Raw genomic sequence first — 22,180 nt, 5'->3', positions numbered from 1 at the left:
AACGAAAACAGGCTTGATGAAAGGATTAAGCCAGAGTGTGCTTTGGGTTTTAGTTCATTTGACAGATACGGTGCCAAAGCATAATTACATGTATAAATGTTTTTTTGCTTTCTACCATTTTTAAACAAAGTTAATTATGAACTGTTGCAAACTAAAAATAATAATGTGCTATGCATGTTAAAGACACAACGTTAAAGACCTTTTATGTTGGATTAAGTAGTATACATATATTTTAAAAACTACACTTTTTACCCAGAGAAGACCTATCGTTTCATATCGTCATGCAATCACGAAGATATCAAGACAGTTTTATCGCGCTATCACAATATTAATAATACCGCTACATCCCTATTAAATAAATGTCTAATATTAACATATTTAAAAATTCACTCCCTGCTCGTGAAACTGTAGAAACACATCAGGCCCGCTTCGACATCTGTTCGAAGCTCCGCGACACCGCGAGCCACAATGATATCGCTCGTCCTGTAGGAAAAGATGCATTTAAACAGGAAAGGGAGTGGAAGAAAATAAGAAAGCAAGCAATGAAGCATTTCTGCCCTTTTAATGCGGTAACCTTTGCTGGCGCGCCTGTGGGTGGAGAGGCTTTCACCATAGCAACACTAATAGGGAACTGTGTGCTGTAATGGAGGGTTGAGTGACAGGAAGCACGCCTGTCTCTCTCTCCTTCTCTTTCGGCGAGGCTTTGGCATTGTCTGACCTTTCAACCACTGAAGGCAGAGGGTTCTGTTGATTGGACGGCTGCATTCTGTGGTCTAATTTAGTACTGAGCTCATTCATGCAACAATCATGTGGAGAAACTGTCTGTCTGAATGGACACATACAGACACAAACCCACATCGTATGTAATAAAAAGATCCTGTGATGGGAAAGATATTCCTTTGTGCACACTTGTTTAATTACATATAAAATTAGGACCTCTTTTTGCTTTCTACTGTTTTTATACAAAGTTAATTATGAATTGTTGCAAACTAAAAATAATAAGGTGCTATGCATGCTTGCAGTTAAACTTAATATATATATATATATTTTTTTATTATGTTTTGGGTCAAAGATATTTTTATTATAATCTAGGATAATTTAATATGATCTAATCTAATATTTACTGCATAAAAAAAAAATGCAAAAATGTATATTGTACATATAAAAAAAGTATTTGTAAAATAGTAGTTGACTAGTAGTTGAATCATCCAAATAACTTAAAATGACATTTCTGTTTTGATTCATTTACAGTCGGCAGACAAACAAAACAAAGCTTTTTCACCTTACTAGTTTAAGATATTTTCATTTCGACATGAAAACGCTCAGTTGTGGCATCTACTAGCAGTTGACTAGCCAAACCTTGACCTGTTGGATCCACACAGATATGAGACTTGCAACATGCAGCCATAAAATCATAAAAATACAGTGCAGAGGAAGGCCTGCAGGTAATCAAACACAATCTACACTGGTGAGTTTATGGCGCACTGCCCTGTATGTCGTAAAGTCAATAACCTCTTGAACTGCTAAAGCTCTTTCATATGTGCCGTAGCACATTTCACAGCCCCTGGTGCTGTCAGTCTTTTCCTTTTTCTGACAGAAAAATGGCTTCCACAAGCACTCAAACAAGACTAGAAGCATCAGAAAGAGCTGTGCCAGGAGAACAGATCCCAAAGCACCCATGACGGTGAAAAATGGGGATCATTTTCAACACAAACCAAAAACTATCAGCTGAATCTGACTCATAAACCCCCTCAAACAAACTGCTTCACGAAACATCCCAGCCTACATGATCTAATCACACATAATCGAGAAAAAGAATGAGGAAAAAAGGCATCTGAAAAATGAATCACTTCAGAAAACAAGAAAAAGCAGAGTGGAGGTTTTCTGTCCGAAATCTCTCATAGGAAGAAGGCGAGAAAAAAAAATTAATTACAAAAGGAACAAATGAAGGAAGGAAAACGCAAAAGACACACTCAGGAACAAATGACCAAATTAATTGAAATATCTCCAATGACGATATGCACAATTAAGCACGGTGGGGGTGGAGGGTGTTTGTTCTCCGTCGGGGAAAGGAAAGACAAATAAATGGAAGGATGGAGGGATGCAGAAATAGATGGGCGTCGTTCTTCTCCGTTTTCGGGGTGAATAATTGGACCGGATGGTGAGAGGACAGAAATAAACTACTCAGAAATAACACAAATCAGTCAGCGGCTTGTTCTGAGTGATACGGAGAGAGGCTGAGGTCGGGGTTGGAAGGGCACTGTTGTACGTCAGGAAGAAATTGAGTGGCCACAAGAAAGCGACAGTCTCTTTATGTAGTCTAATGAAGCTTGAATGTTTGTGATGGCTACATAGAGTTCCCAAGTTGTATGAAACTCAAGCAAATAGCCAAAATGCCACTCTCCACTGATCCAGAATAGATTTGATTGGTCGTAATAGGTTTAGTTATTTCTTTTTGGCACCCAATTAAAGATCCTAAAATGTAGTTTTCTGATGTATATCAGGGGTTCAAGGGTTAAGCGACAGTTTTTATTTTTTTGGAAATTAATACTTTTAATAAGTTTACAAATTTGTTTCTCTGAAAAACAACGCTACAGCCAGTTATTCGGCTTTGAAATGTGCGTTCTGTGTCAAAATTTCTGTTTTTGGTTTTGGACTCCGTGATTCCACTCACTGCCAGATTACCCAATAGGATTTCAACAACCCGGGTTGCAAAGTATTGCAGCCATTGAAACTAGCAAATGAACTGGATCAGAGATTGCAGATTCTACCCGACCTAAAAAGTTTTAACATCCGTCTAAAAAGCTCTATGAACTAAGACATATTAAACATGGACAAAATTTACCGTTATGAGAACTTGTAACATTATCAGTAAAATACTAGTATGAGCACACACGAGTTCAGAACGCACTGACGGCAGACTACTCTCAGCCGAACATAACATTCTTACGCAAATGACGCATATACTACGCGCTGTGTAGATTGGTTTAAAGTCATCTAATACGATGTCTCTGGACCAAAAGCAGCTGCATGAATGTGAACGTTTGACAAAAATTAAAACAACGAAAACACTGACTGCGTATACCCCTCCATGTTTACAAACACAGCCCGAGAGGCTAAGCCGTTTAGAGGTCATTTACAGTTAATGTCACAGAATTTACCAGTATTTTGAAACTGATGTGTGAATGGTGCTTTACCGGTAAAAAGCCAGAACATAATTGCCTGGGCATTTTAGTATTTACTGGAAAAGTCATTCTGGTAATTTTACGACAATTTACTGGTATTACTGTGTGAAAGGGGCTATTGTCAGTTAGCTTGTTTCTTGATGCATCTGGCAACCCAAGTAAGCATCAAGTCTGAGGAAAAATGATGGGAAAAATAACACCAGTGATAACAAATGGTCCTAAATAAGTATATTAGAATGATTTCTAAAATATCATCTGACAATTAAGAATAGAGCGATGGCTGCTAAAATTTACAATCACATGAATAATTTACATTTCAATTTGAAACTGAAAGTTACTTTAATTTGAAGTAATTTTACAATATTACAGTTTTTACAAATTTTTAAGTAAATATAACCTTGACTACTTATAAAGATGTTAAAATTTCAAACTTTTAAATGTTAGTGTAAATGCTAAAATGAACGTGTTAAAAATAATGTAAAATGCTATTGCTAACTGAAAACCCTAAACAACAAATATCTATATAAAGATGTCAAGGGGTGAAGGTTTCACAACACACCTGCAAATGTGCTAGTGAGAATGGCAATTGGCTACATGTAGAGTGCTGATTAAAGGCCAAAGGTCACAGATGCTCCACCACCTTCCCTGATGTGCAGCAATGTTATCTGTACCTGCCCAGATACGTTCACACAAGCATGTCCACATATATGTTCCACACAGAGAGGGCGAGGAAACTCAAGGGGAAGAACAGATGCTGAGTAGCAAGACCTCACAGCCAGCAAATGTGACACTTAACCTTCCATCAGATTGAGCTCTTCAGATCTCTCCGTCTTGCCTTGGGGAGGTCAGAAGCATAGACAAAACGCCTGCACAAAGATCAGCTTTCCAGACCTCCCACAAAACACCTGCCTCCGCGGGTCAGAGGGGAAGGACAGAAACTATTTAGTCTCAAAAATCCACTAGCAGAGCATCCTGAGGAGAAAGAAACCCCTTCCACAAAAAGCAAGCTTGAGGCAAGGAAACGTGAAGACATGCTTTCATGAAGCGTGTATGAATTATTAAAGGAATAGTTCTTACAAAAATGAAAATTCTGTCATCATTTACTCACCATCTTGTCTTTCAATACCTCTATGACTTTTTCATCCAAGGAACACAAAACAAGTTAATTATAGCAGAAAGTCTAAAGTTAAAGTGAAAGGCGATTTTTAAGATTTCAAGGCAAGATTTTCTGTGAATAGCTTTTCAGTCTTTTAATGGCTTTAGAAGTAACAAAGTGAGTCACATGAAGCACGTTTATGGTGATTTTCGAAACTTCACAGCCCTGGTCACCAACCACTTTCATTGTACGCATAAAAGAAGCTTGAACATCCAACTAAACTTCTCCTTTGTTGTATTACAGAAGAAAAAAAGAACACCTAATGGAATGAGAAAATTATGACAGAAATTTCATTTTTTAGGTGAACTGTTTCTTGAAATATTAGAGAATGGAACAAAATAGAAAGTGTTAGACTGGTAGTGCAACAGCGGTCAGCTGCCACATTGTGGTCGTTATGTGGTCACAGATGGCGGTGTAGTTGACAGGCCGAGGCCGACTGACACTTACCAGCGAGCAGGAAGGTGATGAGACATGTTTCTTTGGGCATGTAGAGCTTGAGTCTAGAGCCACTGAACACGTACTCCACCACAGCCTCCGAACGGCCCGCTCTCTGCAGGAAAGGCAAGAACTGTTTCGCCTTCTGTGTCTCCTGTGCAAGAATAACAAAGGAAGAAAATCAGTTATTGTTACAGATATTTATTTTTACGCATATTTATATTTATGCATGTTATTTTACTTGAAAAAGTTTTTTACTTTTTCTATGCATTTATTTGTATGCTTGGTATACAAAGTATAAAATTACATACATGTACATGTTACTTACTTTCTTTTTTAGACTTATATATTACACTGTCAGTTTCGTTAATGAAAACTATGATGAATAAAGCTTTTTTTCCCATGACTAAAACAAAATGACGACGAGATGACAAGGTCAATAAACAGTAACTGTGACTACATCAACATGCGATGGTGTTGCCGATAGTTTTAATATTAGACGTCTCTACTACACAAGCTTTCACATGTGCAGTTGCACAAGAGTTCAAATCCCCAAATCAGAGCTCCTCTGTTAAAAGGATATAATTTTTGGCCTGGTGTTTTGCTTAATTAGTTGCAATCTGGCAACCATGCACATACGCTTGCTCTTCATTACGGAAGCACTGACAAACACTGTTCATCGCTGTTATAATGGGACTATTTTTTTGTTTGTTTACCAGTTGTCAATGTAGACAGAGAGACTGCATAAGTCTTTGATATTAATTTATATAATAAACAGCCTATAATAAAGAACAATGGGTGAGGTAAAATAAACTTGTGTATTTGACATGCTATTCATTTGTGCTTATTGGTGAAAGTGCAATACCTGAAATGCAACAATTAATTTCTCAAATGACAACAATCATTACGATTATAATTTCAAGGTTTTATTTTTTTATTTTTTTTTTTTTTTTATCAGTTTAACGATTATACTATTGAATCCCTTTTCCACCACTGAATTAAACATTTAAAAAAGGTAACTGGAACTATCTCACAATTTCAACTTTTAACTTTTAGCAATTTTACATCTCTGAGGTCTTTTTTTCTCAGAACTGCGTGATACAAACTCACAATTCTGACCTTTTTTTCTCCGAAATGTGAGAAATAAAGTCAAAATTGTGAATATAAACTCACAATTGTGACATTTTCTCAGAATTGCGAGTTCACATCTCGCAATTCTGACTTAACTAACAATTGCATGTTATATGTGAGATATAAACTTGCAATAATGAGAAAATCAGTCTTTTTCCTCCTCAAAACCGGAATTTATAACTCACAACTGCAAGTTCATATAGCTTACAATAAGAAAAAAGTCAGAATCACAAGAATAAAGTCACAATTGTGAGATACAAACTCACACTTGTGAGAAAAAAAAAAAAGTCAAAATTGCAAGGTTTTGTCTCTTTCTTCAAAGGTCGCAATTGAGTTTATATCCCGCAATTCTGACTTTATAACCCACAACTGCGAGTTTCTCACAATTCTGAGAAAAAAAAAAGTCAGAATTGCAAGTTTGTACCACACAATTCTGAGAAAAAAATCTGAACTTTGAGAAAAAGGTCGCAATTACCTTTTCTTATTTTTTATTCAGTGGTGGAAACGTGCTTCCATTTTATACAGCATGACAAACATGTGACTAAGATTTCATGAACAAAGACTAAAATGCTCTAGTTGACCAAAACTTGATTAAACAAAAACAGGACAAGGATGACTAAATATAATAACTAATATATAACTAATTATTTGATAACTTAGTACATTTGACAGGACTAAACTAAAACTAATTAGACTACGACTAAATTTAAAAGGCTGACAAAATTAACACTATTACATTTCAATAATTGAGAATTCATACTTGGTTCATACTTGCTTAGTTAGGCATTGTTTGGTTTTGCACAAATGAAATGCCACATTAAATATTGCAGCTGTCATGACAATTACCACGTTAAGTCATTTTTATGAAGAACATTTGTACAGAATTTAAATATGTATTGATGGCATGATTAAACGCATAAATTTAGCAGTACAACAATAATTATGCATTCATTAATGCAACATGACTATTAACATTGCACTAAATTAGCAACCTTAATCGCATCAAATTTTTGAACAAAATTTGCAAATGCACCTTCAGTGGCTACCTTGGCTGGTTTCCTTACATTAGTTTAGATACTTCTGATTTGAAATTCAAATATGCGCTAGAAAACGACAGGCGAAGTGGAAGATAACAGTTTGTGACACTGTGAGCCATTATGGGAGTAGGGCAGCTCTATTTCAAGAGCGTCCTGACCAAGGGTGTACTTTTCGAAGTGAGATTGGCCATCTCTCTTTGTTTGACAGGTGAGGGTTTGGTGTGCAACAGAGACACTTCAGATTTCACTTTAAATATCGCTGCTTCCTGTGACTCAGCACACCATGGCCGCCCACTGCAGATGGAAATACAGCCATGACCCACACAAAGAAAAGGGAACCAAAAGAAATAGGAGGAGAGAAAAGAAAACAAACACATCCAAAGATAAATGGTCCTTTCAGACCAACGACACAGTCCCAATCCAAACGACATTACTCTGACTGTCAGTCATATAACGAGGGAATCTTGTTTCGGGATGAGAAATGAGAATGTTACCGTTTGAGAGTGACACTCTCTTTTCTCGCACTCTAAATGCCTCCTACACAAACTCGGGTATAAATAACATCCCGAAAAAGTTCGCAGACAGCTGCCATACACTTCATTAAAACCTGAGGAGCTCATTCATAAAAGCAGAGATGAGACAGAGAGAGTTGAGGAGGGGTGAACACGAAGTCAGCGGATGTTAAACGTCAGTTGCTTCACACACCAAGTAACAAGCCTGTCACCCAGCAAATGACATTTACAAGCTAAGTAAAATTTAATCTTCATTTGGTACGGCACCCAAACAGGACTCGCCTAAAAACAACTTCAGAGCCATGAGCATGATGACTTTATGGGTGGAAAGACTATTTTTAGAGGGGTGTTCATTAATTTAATGGGCAGGGCTGTAATGCAGCAATAAATCAGCTGTCATAGGACAAAGCTTTAACATCAAAGATTTGAGAGAGGATTCTGAGATATAGAAGACATTGGTAAAGACTTTCAACATTCAGAACATACTGCCACATACATTCTCAATTCTTTTTTTGCATTTTCAAGTCTGCTGAATGATTTTAAACAGAAAAATGAGAGATTCTAAAATTCCAAATTACATGACAAAAATTGTAGTTAATAACGTAATCCATTACACTACACTACACTCTTTAAGTAATATAATCAGACTACTTTTTGAATACTACTTTTGACCTTAAATTGTTTATCACATTGATTTAAATAGGATAATCTTGTACCATATTGACATAAAAATATAAAGAGTAAGAAAATATATTCCATTTGTTGTAATTAAAGCAGAAGTTCACTTTCAGAACAAAAAAAAAAAAATTATAGTTTACTCACCCCCTTGCCATCCAAGATGTTCATGTCTGTCTTTCTTCAGTCGTAAAGAAATTGTTTTTTGAGGAAAACATGTCAAGATTTTTCTCCATATAGTGGACTTCAATGGTGGCCACGAGTTTGAACTTCCAAAATGCAGTTTAAATGCAGCTTCAAAGGGCTCTAAATGATCCCAGCTGAGCAATGTAGGACGATTTTGAAGTTGGAGGAGAAATTGAGATGGGAGTTTTTCAACATACCCTAACTGTCATGAACTGGAATACACAGAGTTCAAACAGAGCTCAACAAGACGAGCATTTGAGGTTAAAAAGTACATAAACAGTCTTTTTTTTAAGACAATACCCAATCGTTTCACTAGATAAGACCCTTCTTCCTCGGCTGGGATCGTTTAGAGTCCTTTGAAGCTGCGTTCAAACTCAAGAACACCACAGAAATCCATTATATAGAGAGAAATCCTGAAATGTTTTCCACAAAAAACAACTTCTTTACAACTTAAGAGAGAGAAAGACATGAACATCTTGGATGACAAAGAGGTGAGCAAATTATCTGTAAATTTTTGTTCTGGAAGTGAACAACTTTAACAACAAGAAATGCATTAAATGTGAGGGTACCACTAAGGGTTTGTGAGCCTAATGAAATGCTAATAAATAATTAAATCATAAAAATGTTAAATTAAAAATAATAATTTTAAAATAACATCAAAATAAAACACTAAAAGAAGGAAATATTTTATTTGTTTAACTGCCTGTCATATGACCATTAACCAATGTCAGAGAACCGTAAACAAAATTAAAAAAAAAAAAAATTTAAACTCAATTCTAAATTTCAAGTAAATATTACATGAAAGGTTCAGATGACAAAGAAAGTGTCTAAATGTAAATAAGTGTAAATAAGAAATGACATGAATGTGCATTTTAATGTGTTTGAAAAGTAAAAGCCTTCCAATGACATAGAAATACATGGTACCTACTAAGAGATAATTCACACAAAAAGTGTTCATCAGGTGTTGATGCAATGTTGAAAAACTTTATAACCTTGAAATGAATTTTCTAAATCCAGTGGTCAAATACTGCATAGCCACCAGACAAATGACTGGTCTTTGTGTGAACATCCACAAAACTGGAAGTGGTAGGATATTTTGGAAAGGAACATTTGAAAGATGAAATTATGAGTTTATGAATAATTTATTGCTATTGTGTGAATATGTAATCCATAAAAAGTAACTGTAATCTGATGACAAGTATTTTAAATTGCAATTTAATCTAATTACAAATACTTAATTTTTGGAATCTTGCAATCCAGATTGCATGTAACCAGTTACTACCCAGCTATCAAATTAGTCAAAATATTTAAGAAAACTAAATATTCAAGATGAAAACAGATCAATGCAGACAAAACATTCAATTTGTCCGCCAAACTATAGATTTTTTATAATAGCGACGAGTGGATGAATGGGTTGGTAAAAATACTCACAAAATCCCCAAATTGATTTTCCCTTTATAGCCATTTTCAGTTTATTTGAGCTGTGCTGCCTATCCTGCAGATATCACTGTGTTCTGCTGAAATAATTCACTCAGGGTCACAGTAGAAGAACTCAGTTCACGAAAGACTCTTATGAGCCAGTTCTTTTAATGAACATTTCAACAAGACAAGTTACCGGTTTGAATCAGACTAAAATAACAACTAAAGCAAATAAAATCAAAAGTTTATTCGAGTACACAAGCTTACCCCTGAAATGTCTGCCACCCTGTGAATGGGCACTTCCTTCTTGCTGTGCAGTCCTTTGCCATTCTTGAGCGCCCTGCAATGATTCAAACATTGTGTTACAATCGAAATATTTAGAACGGGCCCCCAGAACACAAAACCATTTCTGCCCCAGCCTGAGAAAGCAACCCTTAAACAAACCCACCCATTCATTCATCCCTTATGCCACAAAAGAGCCGACAAATCACATTTATAGGCCAGTAGCTCTAGTGCATTACACATGGGAATGTATACAGTGTCTTTTGTGTGCATCTGAGTGCTCGATCAGTGTAATAGTGGTTGCTGAGTAGTGACGCCTGCACATTACAGTATATACAGGAGAAATGTGAGACGTGTCTTTGGCCTCTTTAAGGCAGATGTATCTGTGGCTGTAGCCTCCCTAGTGTCCAATCACATTCGGTGAAAAATAGAGAAAGGGAGAGAGAGCTCGTCCTGAGGTTGATTTCTCAGAGGATGTAGGGTAACGACCAGCAATCTCTGCTAAAAATAAATTTGAGGCCCGCAAACCTCCCATCTCCGCTGGCTCCACGGGGAAGCATTACCCAGAGAGCGAAGGACAAGAAAATAGAGGAGGTGTGTGAATGCATGTGCGTTTTTCGAGAGCAGCACCAAAAGTGAAGAACAGAAAGAGCAGCAGATAAGAAGCAGCGAGTCTCTTTCTCTCGAGATTCGCCCCATCTATCGCTGACCACGAGATCCGAATCTCTTTCTGCGCAATAAACCACCCTTGAAACCTCAGCACCGCAAATCTATATAATTATATTCGTAGACAAAGAATAAAAGAGCAGTGCTTTAGTGCTGGTGAGTGAGGTATAAGCTCTGGGACCGATATTGCCCCCATGAAATGAGAGCTAACCAGACAAGCCATGACTTACTGCACAGAACAAAATGGCTCCATTTCACAGACGGCTTCTCCTCCTCAATGTGAGAGAATATGGCCCATGCTAGCCAGTGGTTTTATTTTACTGTTTTGACTCACCTTGCCTCTGCCGCCAAGAGCTCGTCGTAATGGGAAGATCTTTGATCGTCGTCCTGACGGTATCTGATCACTGTGGCGAGACCTTTACTGACCAGAGCCTCTGCAATGTTACTACAAAAAGATTAAAACAGAAAATCAGATGTTTGTTCTGAGATGCCTTGCAATACTTTACACACAAACACAAGCGTTTTATGTAAACACACACATACATGGGGCTGAGAAAAATAATGTGCTTATTTCTGCAATTATTATTTGCGTTTTAATGCATTACATAATTAATGCAATTAACACAGCATCCATTAAAAAATCCATTAAATATAGCCATCCGTATCAGTATTGGTAAAAAGACTGACATGTTCTCAGAATTGAGTCTATATCTCACAATTCTGACATAACTCGCAATTGTGTTAAGTCAAGATCTGCAAAATATAAACAAGTCTGAGGAAAAAAGTCTGAATTGTGAGTTCATATTATGCAATACTGACTTCATAACTCGCAAGTGCGAATTTCATCACGCTATTGAGAAAGTCAGAATTGTGAGAAACTCTATAAAAACGTTTTTTCTCGCAACTGCAAATTTATGTCCCACTATTCTGACTTCATAACTCGCAATTTTGAGTTTATATCATGCAATTCAAAGAAAAAAAGTCAGAATTGCCAGTTTGTATTACGCAACTCTGAGAAAAAGCCAGAACTGTGAGATGTAAACTTGCAAGAAAAAAAAAAAACAAAAAAAAAAAGAGTCAGAATTGTGAGATAGAAACTTGCAATTATCTTTTTTTAATTTTTTTTTATTCAGTGGCGAAAATGGGCTTCCATAGTTTCCAAATTACTTTGGAAATCTAATAAAAGCCAGAATTGCCCGTTTGTATCACGAAATCCTGAGAAAAAAGTCAGAACTGTGATGTAAACTTGCAAGAAAAAAGACAGCATTGTGAGATATAAACTCACAGTTTGGACTATTTTTCCTCAGCATTGTGAGATATAAACTCGCAATTCCAAGTTATAAAGTCCAATTCTGTGGGAAAAAAGATCTTATATATCACAATTCTGACTTAACTCGCAATTGCATGTTTTTAAGTCAGATTTGTGAGATATAAACTCACCAATATGAGAAAACAAAAGTCAGAATCGGGAGTTTACATCTTTTTTTGGCAACTGTGAGTTTATATCAGGCAATACTGACTTATAACTCACAACTGCGAGTTTACATAGCGAAATTGAGAATTGTGAGTCAGAATTGTGAGTCAGAATTGTGAGTTTCTCATAAAATGTCATGCAACTGTGAACTATTCTGACTTAATAACTCATGATTGTTGGTCATAATTGTGAGTTTACATCCCACTATTCTGACTTAATAACTCATGATTGTTGGTTTATATCATGCAATTCTGAGGAAAAAAAAAAAAGTCCAGTTCTGACTGATTATAATTTTGTGCAACTGAGATTGCCAGTTTCTGACTTTATAACGCTATTCTGATCATGAAAAAGTCAGAACTACAAGACGTAAACGATTTATGTCCCAGAATTCTGACTTTCTCGCTATTGCGAGTTATAAAGTCCAATTCTGAGGGAAAAAACACTGATTATGCTCTCAGAATTGCTGGTGTTTTTCTGGTAATTGCGAGTTTATATCACACAATACTGACTTCACAACCTGCAACTGCAAGTTTACATCAAGCAATTCTGAGAAAGTCAGAATTGTAAGATATATACTCACAAACGCAACAAAATTGCTAAATTTAAACTTGCAATTGCGAGAAAAAAAAGTCAGAATTTGAGACAGAAATTCGCAATTACCTTTTTAATTTTTTTTTTCCAGTTGCAGAAACAGGCTTCCATAGTTTTGATATTAATTTTGGAATCTATATGAAAAGATACACTTACAAGGGCAGACTAATTACATAAAACTATTTTTTAAAATCGATCGACACCCCTACATGCATTTTTACATAGTTACTTTAGTTAAGGAACTATTTTGAGATTTTATTTTATTCGGATTTGATTTTTAGATTTTATTTGAGGTATTCTAGACTATATTATGTAGCCTTCAATTTGCACACTGTTTAAAGGAGAGTGTTGAGTGAGATTAAGTAAGGCCTAATTTGCAGAAGTGAAACATAATTGATCACAACAAGACGACTGGTGCCCTACAAGCAAAGTGGCAAATCCATTTCTCACTGCCATTTTTCAACAGATATTGCGAGTAGCTCGCATTCCCCTATTGCAGAGCACAGCAAACACGAGCAAGAGCCATTGTGTGTCAAGTTTTGGTAATAAAACCAAAAGGGCAAAAACATGAATAAAAGCAAACAACGCTTTTTATTTTTGGTGCCTTTGCTGGTTTCGTATGGAGAGTGGTAAACAGTTTCAGCTAGTACTCAGCTGATCCTCTTTTTGAATACACAAACACACCGCAGTTGAGAGCCAAAAAATACAACAGAACTAGCGGGGACTATTTAGGCTGAACAATCAAACCCCCCAAAAAACTGCACCCTGACAAAACAAAACAAAAAAATTGTAAACACTGATACCACACTTTCCATGTCAGACGTACTTCACCATGCTTCCAAAATTCAAATGTTTACTGAAAAGTAACCTATTGCATCAGGCTGACAAACTGTGTGTGCTGCCATGAATTTTTACGGATCCACGATCAGTTCAGGCTCTTAAAATATTTATGGCACTATGGGAAAACCTGGAAAGAGCTGATTCCGAATCAGCGAAGAATCAAGATGCTGCAAAGCAGCTGAGCCCTCAGGCAATGTGACCACCTGTTACCCACAATGCTCTAACGCCAAGCACTGGGGCATGGTTGGGTAATCACAGCCTGAGGCGCAATCCCACCCCATACTCATGTGCCTGGCCTCACTTACCCTAACAAGAGACAGTGTGCTAGATCACACATCCACATCAGAAGAGTGAACAAGAATCATCTGAATTCATAGAGGAGTCATAAAGGGTAATAAAGCATATGCCATTCTCAATTATGAAGATGAGAAGATTGTTAGAGAGGGTCAAGAAATACTTAGTTTTCATTTACGGTTTCTTTTCTTTCTCAGAATTGCCATTGGTTGTCAACTGAGACAACACATGTTTGAAGAGCAACAGCTACTGTGTAAAGAATAGACTCAAACTTAAAGTATTAGTTTAATCCTGAATTAAAATTTTATGATAATTTACTTACCCCATGTCATCCAAGATGTTCATGTCTTTCTTTCTTCAGTCAAAAAGAAATTAAGGATTTTAAGGAAAACATTCCAGGATTTTTCTCCATATAGTGGACTTCAATGGGGATCAGCGGGTTGAATATCCAAATTGCCAGTACAGCTTCAAAAGGCTCTACACCAGCGGTTCTCAGTCCTGGTCCTGGGGGTCCACTGCTCTGCACATTTTGCATGTCTCCCTTATTTAACACACCTGATTGAGATCATCAACTCATTAGTTCAATTTATGGATCTCTCTCCTAATGAGCTGATGATCTCAATCAGATGTGTTAAATAAGGGACCCCCAGGACCAGGATTGAGAACCACTGTTCTACACGATCCCAACTGAGAAATAATGGTCTTACTAATTCAAACTAAAGGAGGAAAAAAAAAAAAAAAAAAAAAAAACAAAACAAACAACATTTATATACTTTTTAAAATCGCAAATGCTCATTTTGCACTAGGTCTGCATCCACGATTTTGGAAAGGTCCCATGTGACGTAGGAAGTACCAACCACGTACAGATACGTAGTACAGATTCCCGAAAACACTCAGAAATTCTGATCTAAAACAAATGATTCACAAACCCGCACTGAACTCCAGATCTGAATCATATGACTTGTTATCTGCGTTCCGAAGTTCTGATCTAAAGCAAAAGATTCATGAACCCGCTCCAAAGTTCTAATCTAAATCAAATGATTTGCGCTCCACGCTCTAAAGAGCCATATCATTTTAGATCAGGACTCGGACCACGACACGTGAATCATCTGGCTTACGTAGGAACTTCACACATTGCGAATCATTTGATTTAGATCCAGACTTCAAATCACGTATCGTGAATCATTTTGAAAATCATTACAAGCGATGTTGAATTTCGAAAATGAATGGCTCTTATTTTTTTTTCTGGTTCTTGCTAGTGAATCGCTTGAAATGAATGATCGAATTACAAGTTTGAATCAATCGGAGCGGTTCCAGCGTAAATGACTCAACTGATTCAGATTTGTCTGTTTCTCTGTTCTGTCAGTACTACTACTGGCTTGGCGTGATTGTTTTTGGACATTAACTCAAAAAAGTTTTTTATTGTGTGAATTTTGCGTGAAAAGAAATGTGCTTATTGACAAAATTAAACGCTTATTTCTTAGATACACTGCCTTTTAATAACACAAGCACTTTTCAGGTACCTCTTCAGTAATATTAAGGTTTTCCATGCCTTACATTTCAAAAAGTCAAATTTAATTACTTCAAGCACTTTAAGCACCTTGTACGAACCCTGTTACAAAGTGAACGTGCAAAGAAAGTCAAACACCCTTTACAAAGGCGGCAAAATGATAACCATGTGTGACATGTTTCGATGTGATTACTTAATGCGTAAAGTTATAGATGCGCATCGCAGAGCTAGGGCAAAACAAGCATTGTGATCGAAAAGCATATTTTTTTTTTTTAGAAGATGACCAATCATTTCGTTATATAAGATCCTTGATCTTCAGCTGGGATTGTGTAGAGCCCTTTGAAGTTGCATTGAAATTGCAGTTTGGACCTTCAACCTGTTGATCCCCATTGAACATCGACTGAAGAAAGAAAGACATGAACATTTTGGATGACATGGGGGTGAGTAAATTCAGGAGTGAACTAATCTTTTAAAGTCATTATTCAAATGGATTTGATCGATTTCATTTTCAAGATCAATTCAATGACTCAATCCAGATTGCACTGCGATGACTGGAGGGGGAAATATTTCTCACAATATTATCATCAAATGACTTGAAATGCATCACATTAGTCACACTCCCATCTAATAGTTTAAAGACAGTGAAAAATGAATGGTGCTCTTTTACCATTTTGTCACTTTCTACAAGGCACAGAAATCTAGGAAGGTTTTGAAAACCCAAAAAGCAAATCTGATTTGGTAACTAACTAGTTTACTTACATTCCTCCAATGGTCACTGTAGCACAGGTGCGCTCTGGGAAAGCTGGTACGCTACTCGTTTCTGTGGCACTGGTGGCAGCTCTGATGTAATCGACCGTGACATTAACCTGCAAAGACACAAAACAAAATGGTTAAATCACCAGCGAAGTCGATGCAGGGCCAAGAAACAAGGCCTACAGACACACTATAAGCCTGTCAGGGGCTCAGCTATGGAGATAAATTGACCACTGAAGCCACACGTGAGGACACTGAGAACTGCACTGTAACCCTGTTTTATGATGTCGCATTAAACATGACAGAATTACGCCAAGAAAGAGCAACACATCAAACTCTGAATTTGATATCTTTGTACAGGATTGCAAATCAAGCGAAAAGCTGGCTGTAAAGGAAAAAAAATGGATTACAGGCCTTTCAGGGTGGACAAATTGTGTTAGGGCATCTAGCGAGGGGTTTGGTGTGTGCGCGTGTGTACAAGCATGACTGTGGGCTACTTTCCAAGGTCACCCTGAGTCAGTGTGAATCATGTCAGGCTAGACCATAGATCTCCCCAGAGGAAGCCAAACCAAACATGGAAACTGTTTATCACGAAGCGAGAAAGAGGCGGAGACCGGTAAGTATTTCGCTTGATGGCGACGGAGGCAAGCAGAAGGGAGGAGGATAACTAAAGCTGATTATTTCACACCAAACCACCCCAGGTTAAGAAATCAACTCCATTTGTGTCAAACTCTCTCCGAGGTCATCGGATCATCCCGAAGGGGGCATCGCGTTCGGCATCTTCTTGTTAGCTCGGAGCAAATAAAGAAGCCGCGTTGAGATATTCAGAGATAGGAGGCTGTGATCTGGCCAATTTCGTTCAATCGGTTTAGAGCAAACAGAGGGTTGGAAGCTAATCTGAAATAGTAAGCCGGATCTCCCATCTGTCTTAACACGCAGGGGGGAAGATCAGTCATTAATCGGGATGGCACCAATAACAACCCAAGGACGAAGACTTCACCTGACCGCCTGCCACACCCATTGTCCTCTGGGAGCGTGTGGATTGATTACATCCTGTTACAGAATGGATGAACATAATGCATTAGTGCACGTGTGTAAAGTTCCACACAGAAATGAGCCATGTGTCAAAGCACTTGCTTCCCCAAGGCACTTCCCACCTGTCCAGAGGCTGATGAGAGTGAACCATATGCTCAGGAACAATCAATTTCAGTGAGTATCTCTAAAATAAAGTTGTGTCCTGGTAAATTTGGAGAGGAATCATTATGTATTAAAGCTGATTAGTCTTACTGTTCTCAAATAACACAGCAATGAATTTGAAGGCAATCACACCAAAATGGCAAATCTACAGCTTAACATTTTGTGAAATAAAAATCAGCCCGTTTACTCACCCTGTAGGCATCCTAGGTGTATATGATGTCCTTCTTTCTGACGAATGCAATTGGAGTTATATTAAAAATGATCCAAGCATTTCCAAGCTCTGTCACGGCAATGGACAGGTTTTTCTTTTCATCAGTCCAAAACAAGTCCAACAAAGTGCATCCACCCATAATAAAAAGTGCCTCACACAGCTTCGGGGAATAAATAACAGCCTTCTGTAGTGAATCCAAGCGTTTTTGTAGGAAAAATATCCATATTTAAAACGTAATAATCACTTTAATCTAGCTTGCGCTAACATTTGTACACGGAAGCAGCTCCGGGCGGATGACATAGTCTTGTGAGTCTCACGAAAACCAACAGTTGTTTACAGGAGCAAAGGAGGCAAAGTTTCCTTACTTCAGCAAAGGAAAACTAGTCTCCTCTTGGTTTATATTCGAATCCTCTGACACTTTTCTTTACAAATAATTTGTGAGCAGCGCTTACCTTTCTCCACAGTGCGTCTGTGTTCGTGACGTCTGAGCAGCACATGCTCAAAGTCATATGTCATTTGCTCGGAGCGGCTTCCGTGTACGAGCAGTTGGCGCAAGCTAGATTAAAGTGGTTCTTACGTTTTAAATATGGATATTTTTCTTACAAAAACGCATAGATTCTCTACATCAACGCCTTTAATCACCCCTCGGAGCCATATGAGGCACTTTTTTTTATTATGGATTGATGCACATTATTGGACTTGTTTTGGACTGATGAAGAGAAACATCCGTCTATGGCATTCTAAAGTTTGGAAGTGCCAGAATAACTTCTAATATAATTCTGATTGCATTCATCTGAAAGTAGGAAGTCATATACACCTAGGCTGCATGGAGGGTTAGTAAATAATGGGCTGATTTTCATTTTTGGGTGAACTATCCCTTTAATTTAACAAATGAAGTCTCTGAAATATGCAGTAGAAAACCCACAAAAGATTAACATCATGTAAAAATCCACATCATTTTATACATATTTTGGACTATGTGGGGCGCCATTATTTCGATGACATCAAATGGTTGCACTCAGTAAGCCACTGGCGCTACCTGTTGCTATTTTTACTGCAAGGCAAGTCAGAAAATAAAATACTGATACAATGACCACAGCTACTAAAAGAGCTTACAGACGGTGATGGATATAAGTGTAGGCTTAAATCAAATGCTGTACCATGTATTTGTTCCCTACATGCAGTCTAAACGCCCCAGGATAGAGTGAAATCCGTGCTGAAATCAATAGCTGACAAGCGTCAGCATGTTCACATCATGCAAGGGTGGCATCTAGCGTTTCCTGTCTCTGCTATTTGTAAGCTCTTTCAGTGGCTATGGTCTACTAAAAGCCTCAAAGGCATTAGGGCTAAAGTGTAGAGAACAAAGATGCGGGTCTTTAGGAAGTTTTATTAGTCCACAGGCATCTTCCTATTCTTTTCGCCTCTTCTTATAGCTAGGAAAGCAGTGAAGACTTACATTGCTTCTCTTGTTGCCCTCCGACTGAGATTTTTAACCAAAAGCCGCACAATGTGGCATCATATCAACATTTTGTTTTCCGAGTTGTGTATTCAGACGTGTCACAGTAAAAAAGAAGCACCAGTTGCTCATAGAGCGCAACCATTTCAAGTCACTGAAATAATGGTGCCCTCCACAGTCCGAAATTTGTGAAAGCACACGTCGCACACAAACGATGTGGACTTTTTAAAATAACAAATATTTTATAGGTTTTCTACTACATATTTCACTAAGAGACATCATTTACATTATATTAAGCCATACAAGTCTTAATACCCGGGGTTGCAACTGCCTAGCTAAACGAAAATGTTGAAACAAGACTCCATTGTGACATGGCAAAAGAAAGTTCCATGCTTTGAACTAATTCCTAAAGTTGTATGCCTCCACTTCTGGAATCCAATCCATTTATCCCTCCAATTCATTTGCCTCAAAATGACAATGTAACTCAGTCTAATGGACATAATGGAAGTTCATTAGGTGGGGGAATCCTGTGGACACTCATTTTCTTACCCCAGGAGTTTAGTGTTTCATCAACAAATAAAGCACAAAATGATTGCATTTTCATCCCTTCTTCTTCTATTCTCCAGTTCTCTCTCAGAAAGGCAGAGACAGCTCTGCACCATTGGGCAGGAGTAATGAGCTTGGTTGAACGACAACATGGCCTTCTTAAGAAACACAAAGCGCCAACGATTCCCGCTCATTTGAAAAGCGCAAAACTGCTGATGAAGAAAGAGAAAATGAATGAGCGAGAGAAAGAAGAGGCCCATTTGGGAAGCAGATGACAGATTAAATGGGCTTTTAGAGTCATGTCTGAATAGAAAGATCTGACTGAAGGACAACAGCAATGGAAGGTTTCACAGAAGCCCAGACAGAACCGGTAGGAAGAGAATGACGAAGACAGAAATGCTGCTAATGGCGAAGCATCCGTCAAAACGTAGACAGGTCCACTGAAATGTCTCGGGGAAATGCACGAAGATTGAGCTGGTGCATGTACAGCAAGGATGCTTTCACACTTGGTTTGACTGCTTTGTCCAAACCAGAGATGGATTCCACTTCCTCTCCCACTGGACTCGTACATCTGGGTTCAAACTGTGGTATGTGTGAATCAACAACACGAGTACCACCATGAGTAATTAGATGATGAGTCAGGAAGAGCTGTATTGCAAGAAATGCAACATGAACTGCTCTCTGAATGCAGATTATCTGGAGACAAGCAATAACGACGTGTGTAACACGGAGCATGCAAAGACACAAATGCACTACAGTTTACATCCATACCATGAAAATTCACAACTGGTTTTATTAAAATAAAATAAATGTTTTGCAACCAATGTCATCTAATTACAAATGAGATGACTAATAATAATAATAATAATAATAATAATAAACAACAACAACAACAACAACAACAATAATAATAATAAAATATAGCTGCAAGCAGCAATTATCGGGGTTCGAGCATTTTAAGGTCTTTAAGGTGGTATGCTTAGGGTCTAGGCCAACCTGGATTCATGGCTGACAGTAAAACACATCCAAAATGGAGAATATGCTCACAGAAATACACACACAGAAACGAAACGTTTAAACTAATATATTATTACTGAATAAACATGTTTACACACACAGAGACATACATGCATACACATTTTCTTGTACAGATATTTGAAATAAATGATATGGGCCAACACTTTTACTTGCAAGTATTATCTTTGTAACAGTTTGTGTCTTTTCCAGATTTCACTGTAATCATAATCATATGGTATGAAAATGTTGTGTTTGTGTGAAAAAATGAGCATTTTTTAGCAATTCGAGGCCAATTACAATAGAAATGTTGTGTTTTTGAAGCCTTTTTAACTGTTATAGCACCACCTATGATCCGATGCTATGGTTGCGATGGTTTTAGGATGTAGTCCAACCCAAAATATATGGCTAACACTACAGCACATCTATGATGGACAATGCAATCACAAACACACAAACACACAAAATGAAATAGTTAAACTATTATATTAAAGTTCATTAAGCATTATTACACACACACACACACACACACACACACATTTTGTTGCACATAAGAGATTTGTGTATTAAATGGTAGGTGACAAAATGTTTAGTGCAAGATTTTATATATAATTTTCAGGTTTCACTGTAATCATACTCTTGTATTATTGTCAAATATGATATATATGTTTAAATGAAGTGTTAAACTTTGACTAAATGTGATTTGAAATGTTATATAGTGACTTAGTCCTTGCATGAATTGAAATGAATGGAAATCAATCTGTGAATAGCAGTGTTCATTTCAATGAGCCATTAGTGGTCTTCTACTGCCATCTAGTGGTTATAGTTGTAATTTAATGACATTTTAAAGAGATGCATTGTTTTTAAGCTTTATAACTGTTACATTGCCTTTTTTTGCCTGATGTCTTTAAAATGCAGGCTTGTTTAGAATCATATGATGATGATTTGACTTAGGTTTGTGAAATTTTCTTTTCTTTTAGGTTTTATAGACTCGGGTACAGTAGATTATGATCTTATTATTAAGTGGCTATCTAAATGGTAGGGTCCAGTCGGATTTCGCGAGATCTCGTGACAGTATCCTCCCACAACATTTTGCCATGTTTACATTAGAGCTGCACTATTAATCCTTAAAATATTGAGGTGTCGATTCAAACACCCACGCGATCTTATTCCTAAATGACAACGAGTTATCTATGTCTATTAGGACTGTTTCACATCGCCAGTGTCAGTGGAGCGTGAGAAGCAGGTTTTGTCGCTGCCCATATTAATGAATCAGAAGGTCGGAGTAAATGTGAACGCAGAAAGAGCAACACAAACAGTCTTTTCAACCACATTATAATCATTATTTCTGTGTTACAGATATTTAAATAATAAAAGTTCTGGGTATAAACACTTATTGTCTACAGTAGCGATAAAAACGAAAGTATTTTAACACGTGTATCTATTGTAACGCTTATCCTCTTCCGCCAGGAGGTGGCGACAACTGCCCGTTTAAAAAAAAAGTATGTCATTGAATCATTAATTCAGGAGATTTCAATAGTCAAACAAGTCTTAATGAAGTGAGACACTGTCTCCTTTATTGAATGTTTTTTTTTTTTATTATTTTGTTT

General features: G+C 37.3%; 1 protein-coding gene across 1 annotated transcript in view; it reads right to left on the bottom strand.

The window, feature by feature from the left end:
• The window catches only part of snd1 (staphylococcal nuclease and tudor domain containing 1), a 216,723-nt gene that overhangs the window by 139,026 nt on the left and 55,517 nt on the right, over positions 1–22,180 (bottom strand). Inside the window, exons 12-15 of the mRNA XM_051107004.1 lie at positions 16,153–16,259; positions 11,019–11,129; positions 10,004–10,076; positions 4,789–4,930 (exon numbers count right to left, since the gene is read on the bottom strand). Coding sequence (XP_050962961.1) covers positions 4,789–4,930; positions 10,004–10,076; positions 11,019–11,129; positions 16,153–16,259 — 433 coding nt within the window. The remainder of the gene's footprint in view (positions 1–4,788; positions 4,931–10,003; positions 10,077–11,018; positions 11,130–16,152; positions 16,260–22,180) is intronic.

Source organism: Labeo rohita, chromosome 4 (assembly GCF_022985175.1).
Source record: "Labeo rohita strain BAU-BD-2019 chromosome 4, IGBB_LRoh.1.0, whole genome shotgun sequence".
Taxonomy (NCBI): domain Eukaryota; kingdom Metazoa; phylum Chordata; class Actinopteri; order Cypriniformes; family Cyprinidae; genus Labeo; species Labeo rohita.
Note: the sequence above shows the minus strand (reverse complement) of the source record. Positions and strands in the feature narration are given on the sequence as shown.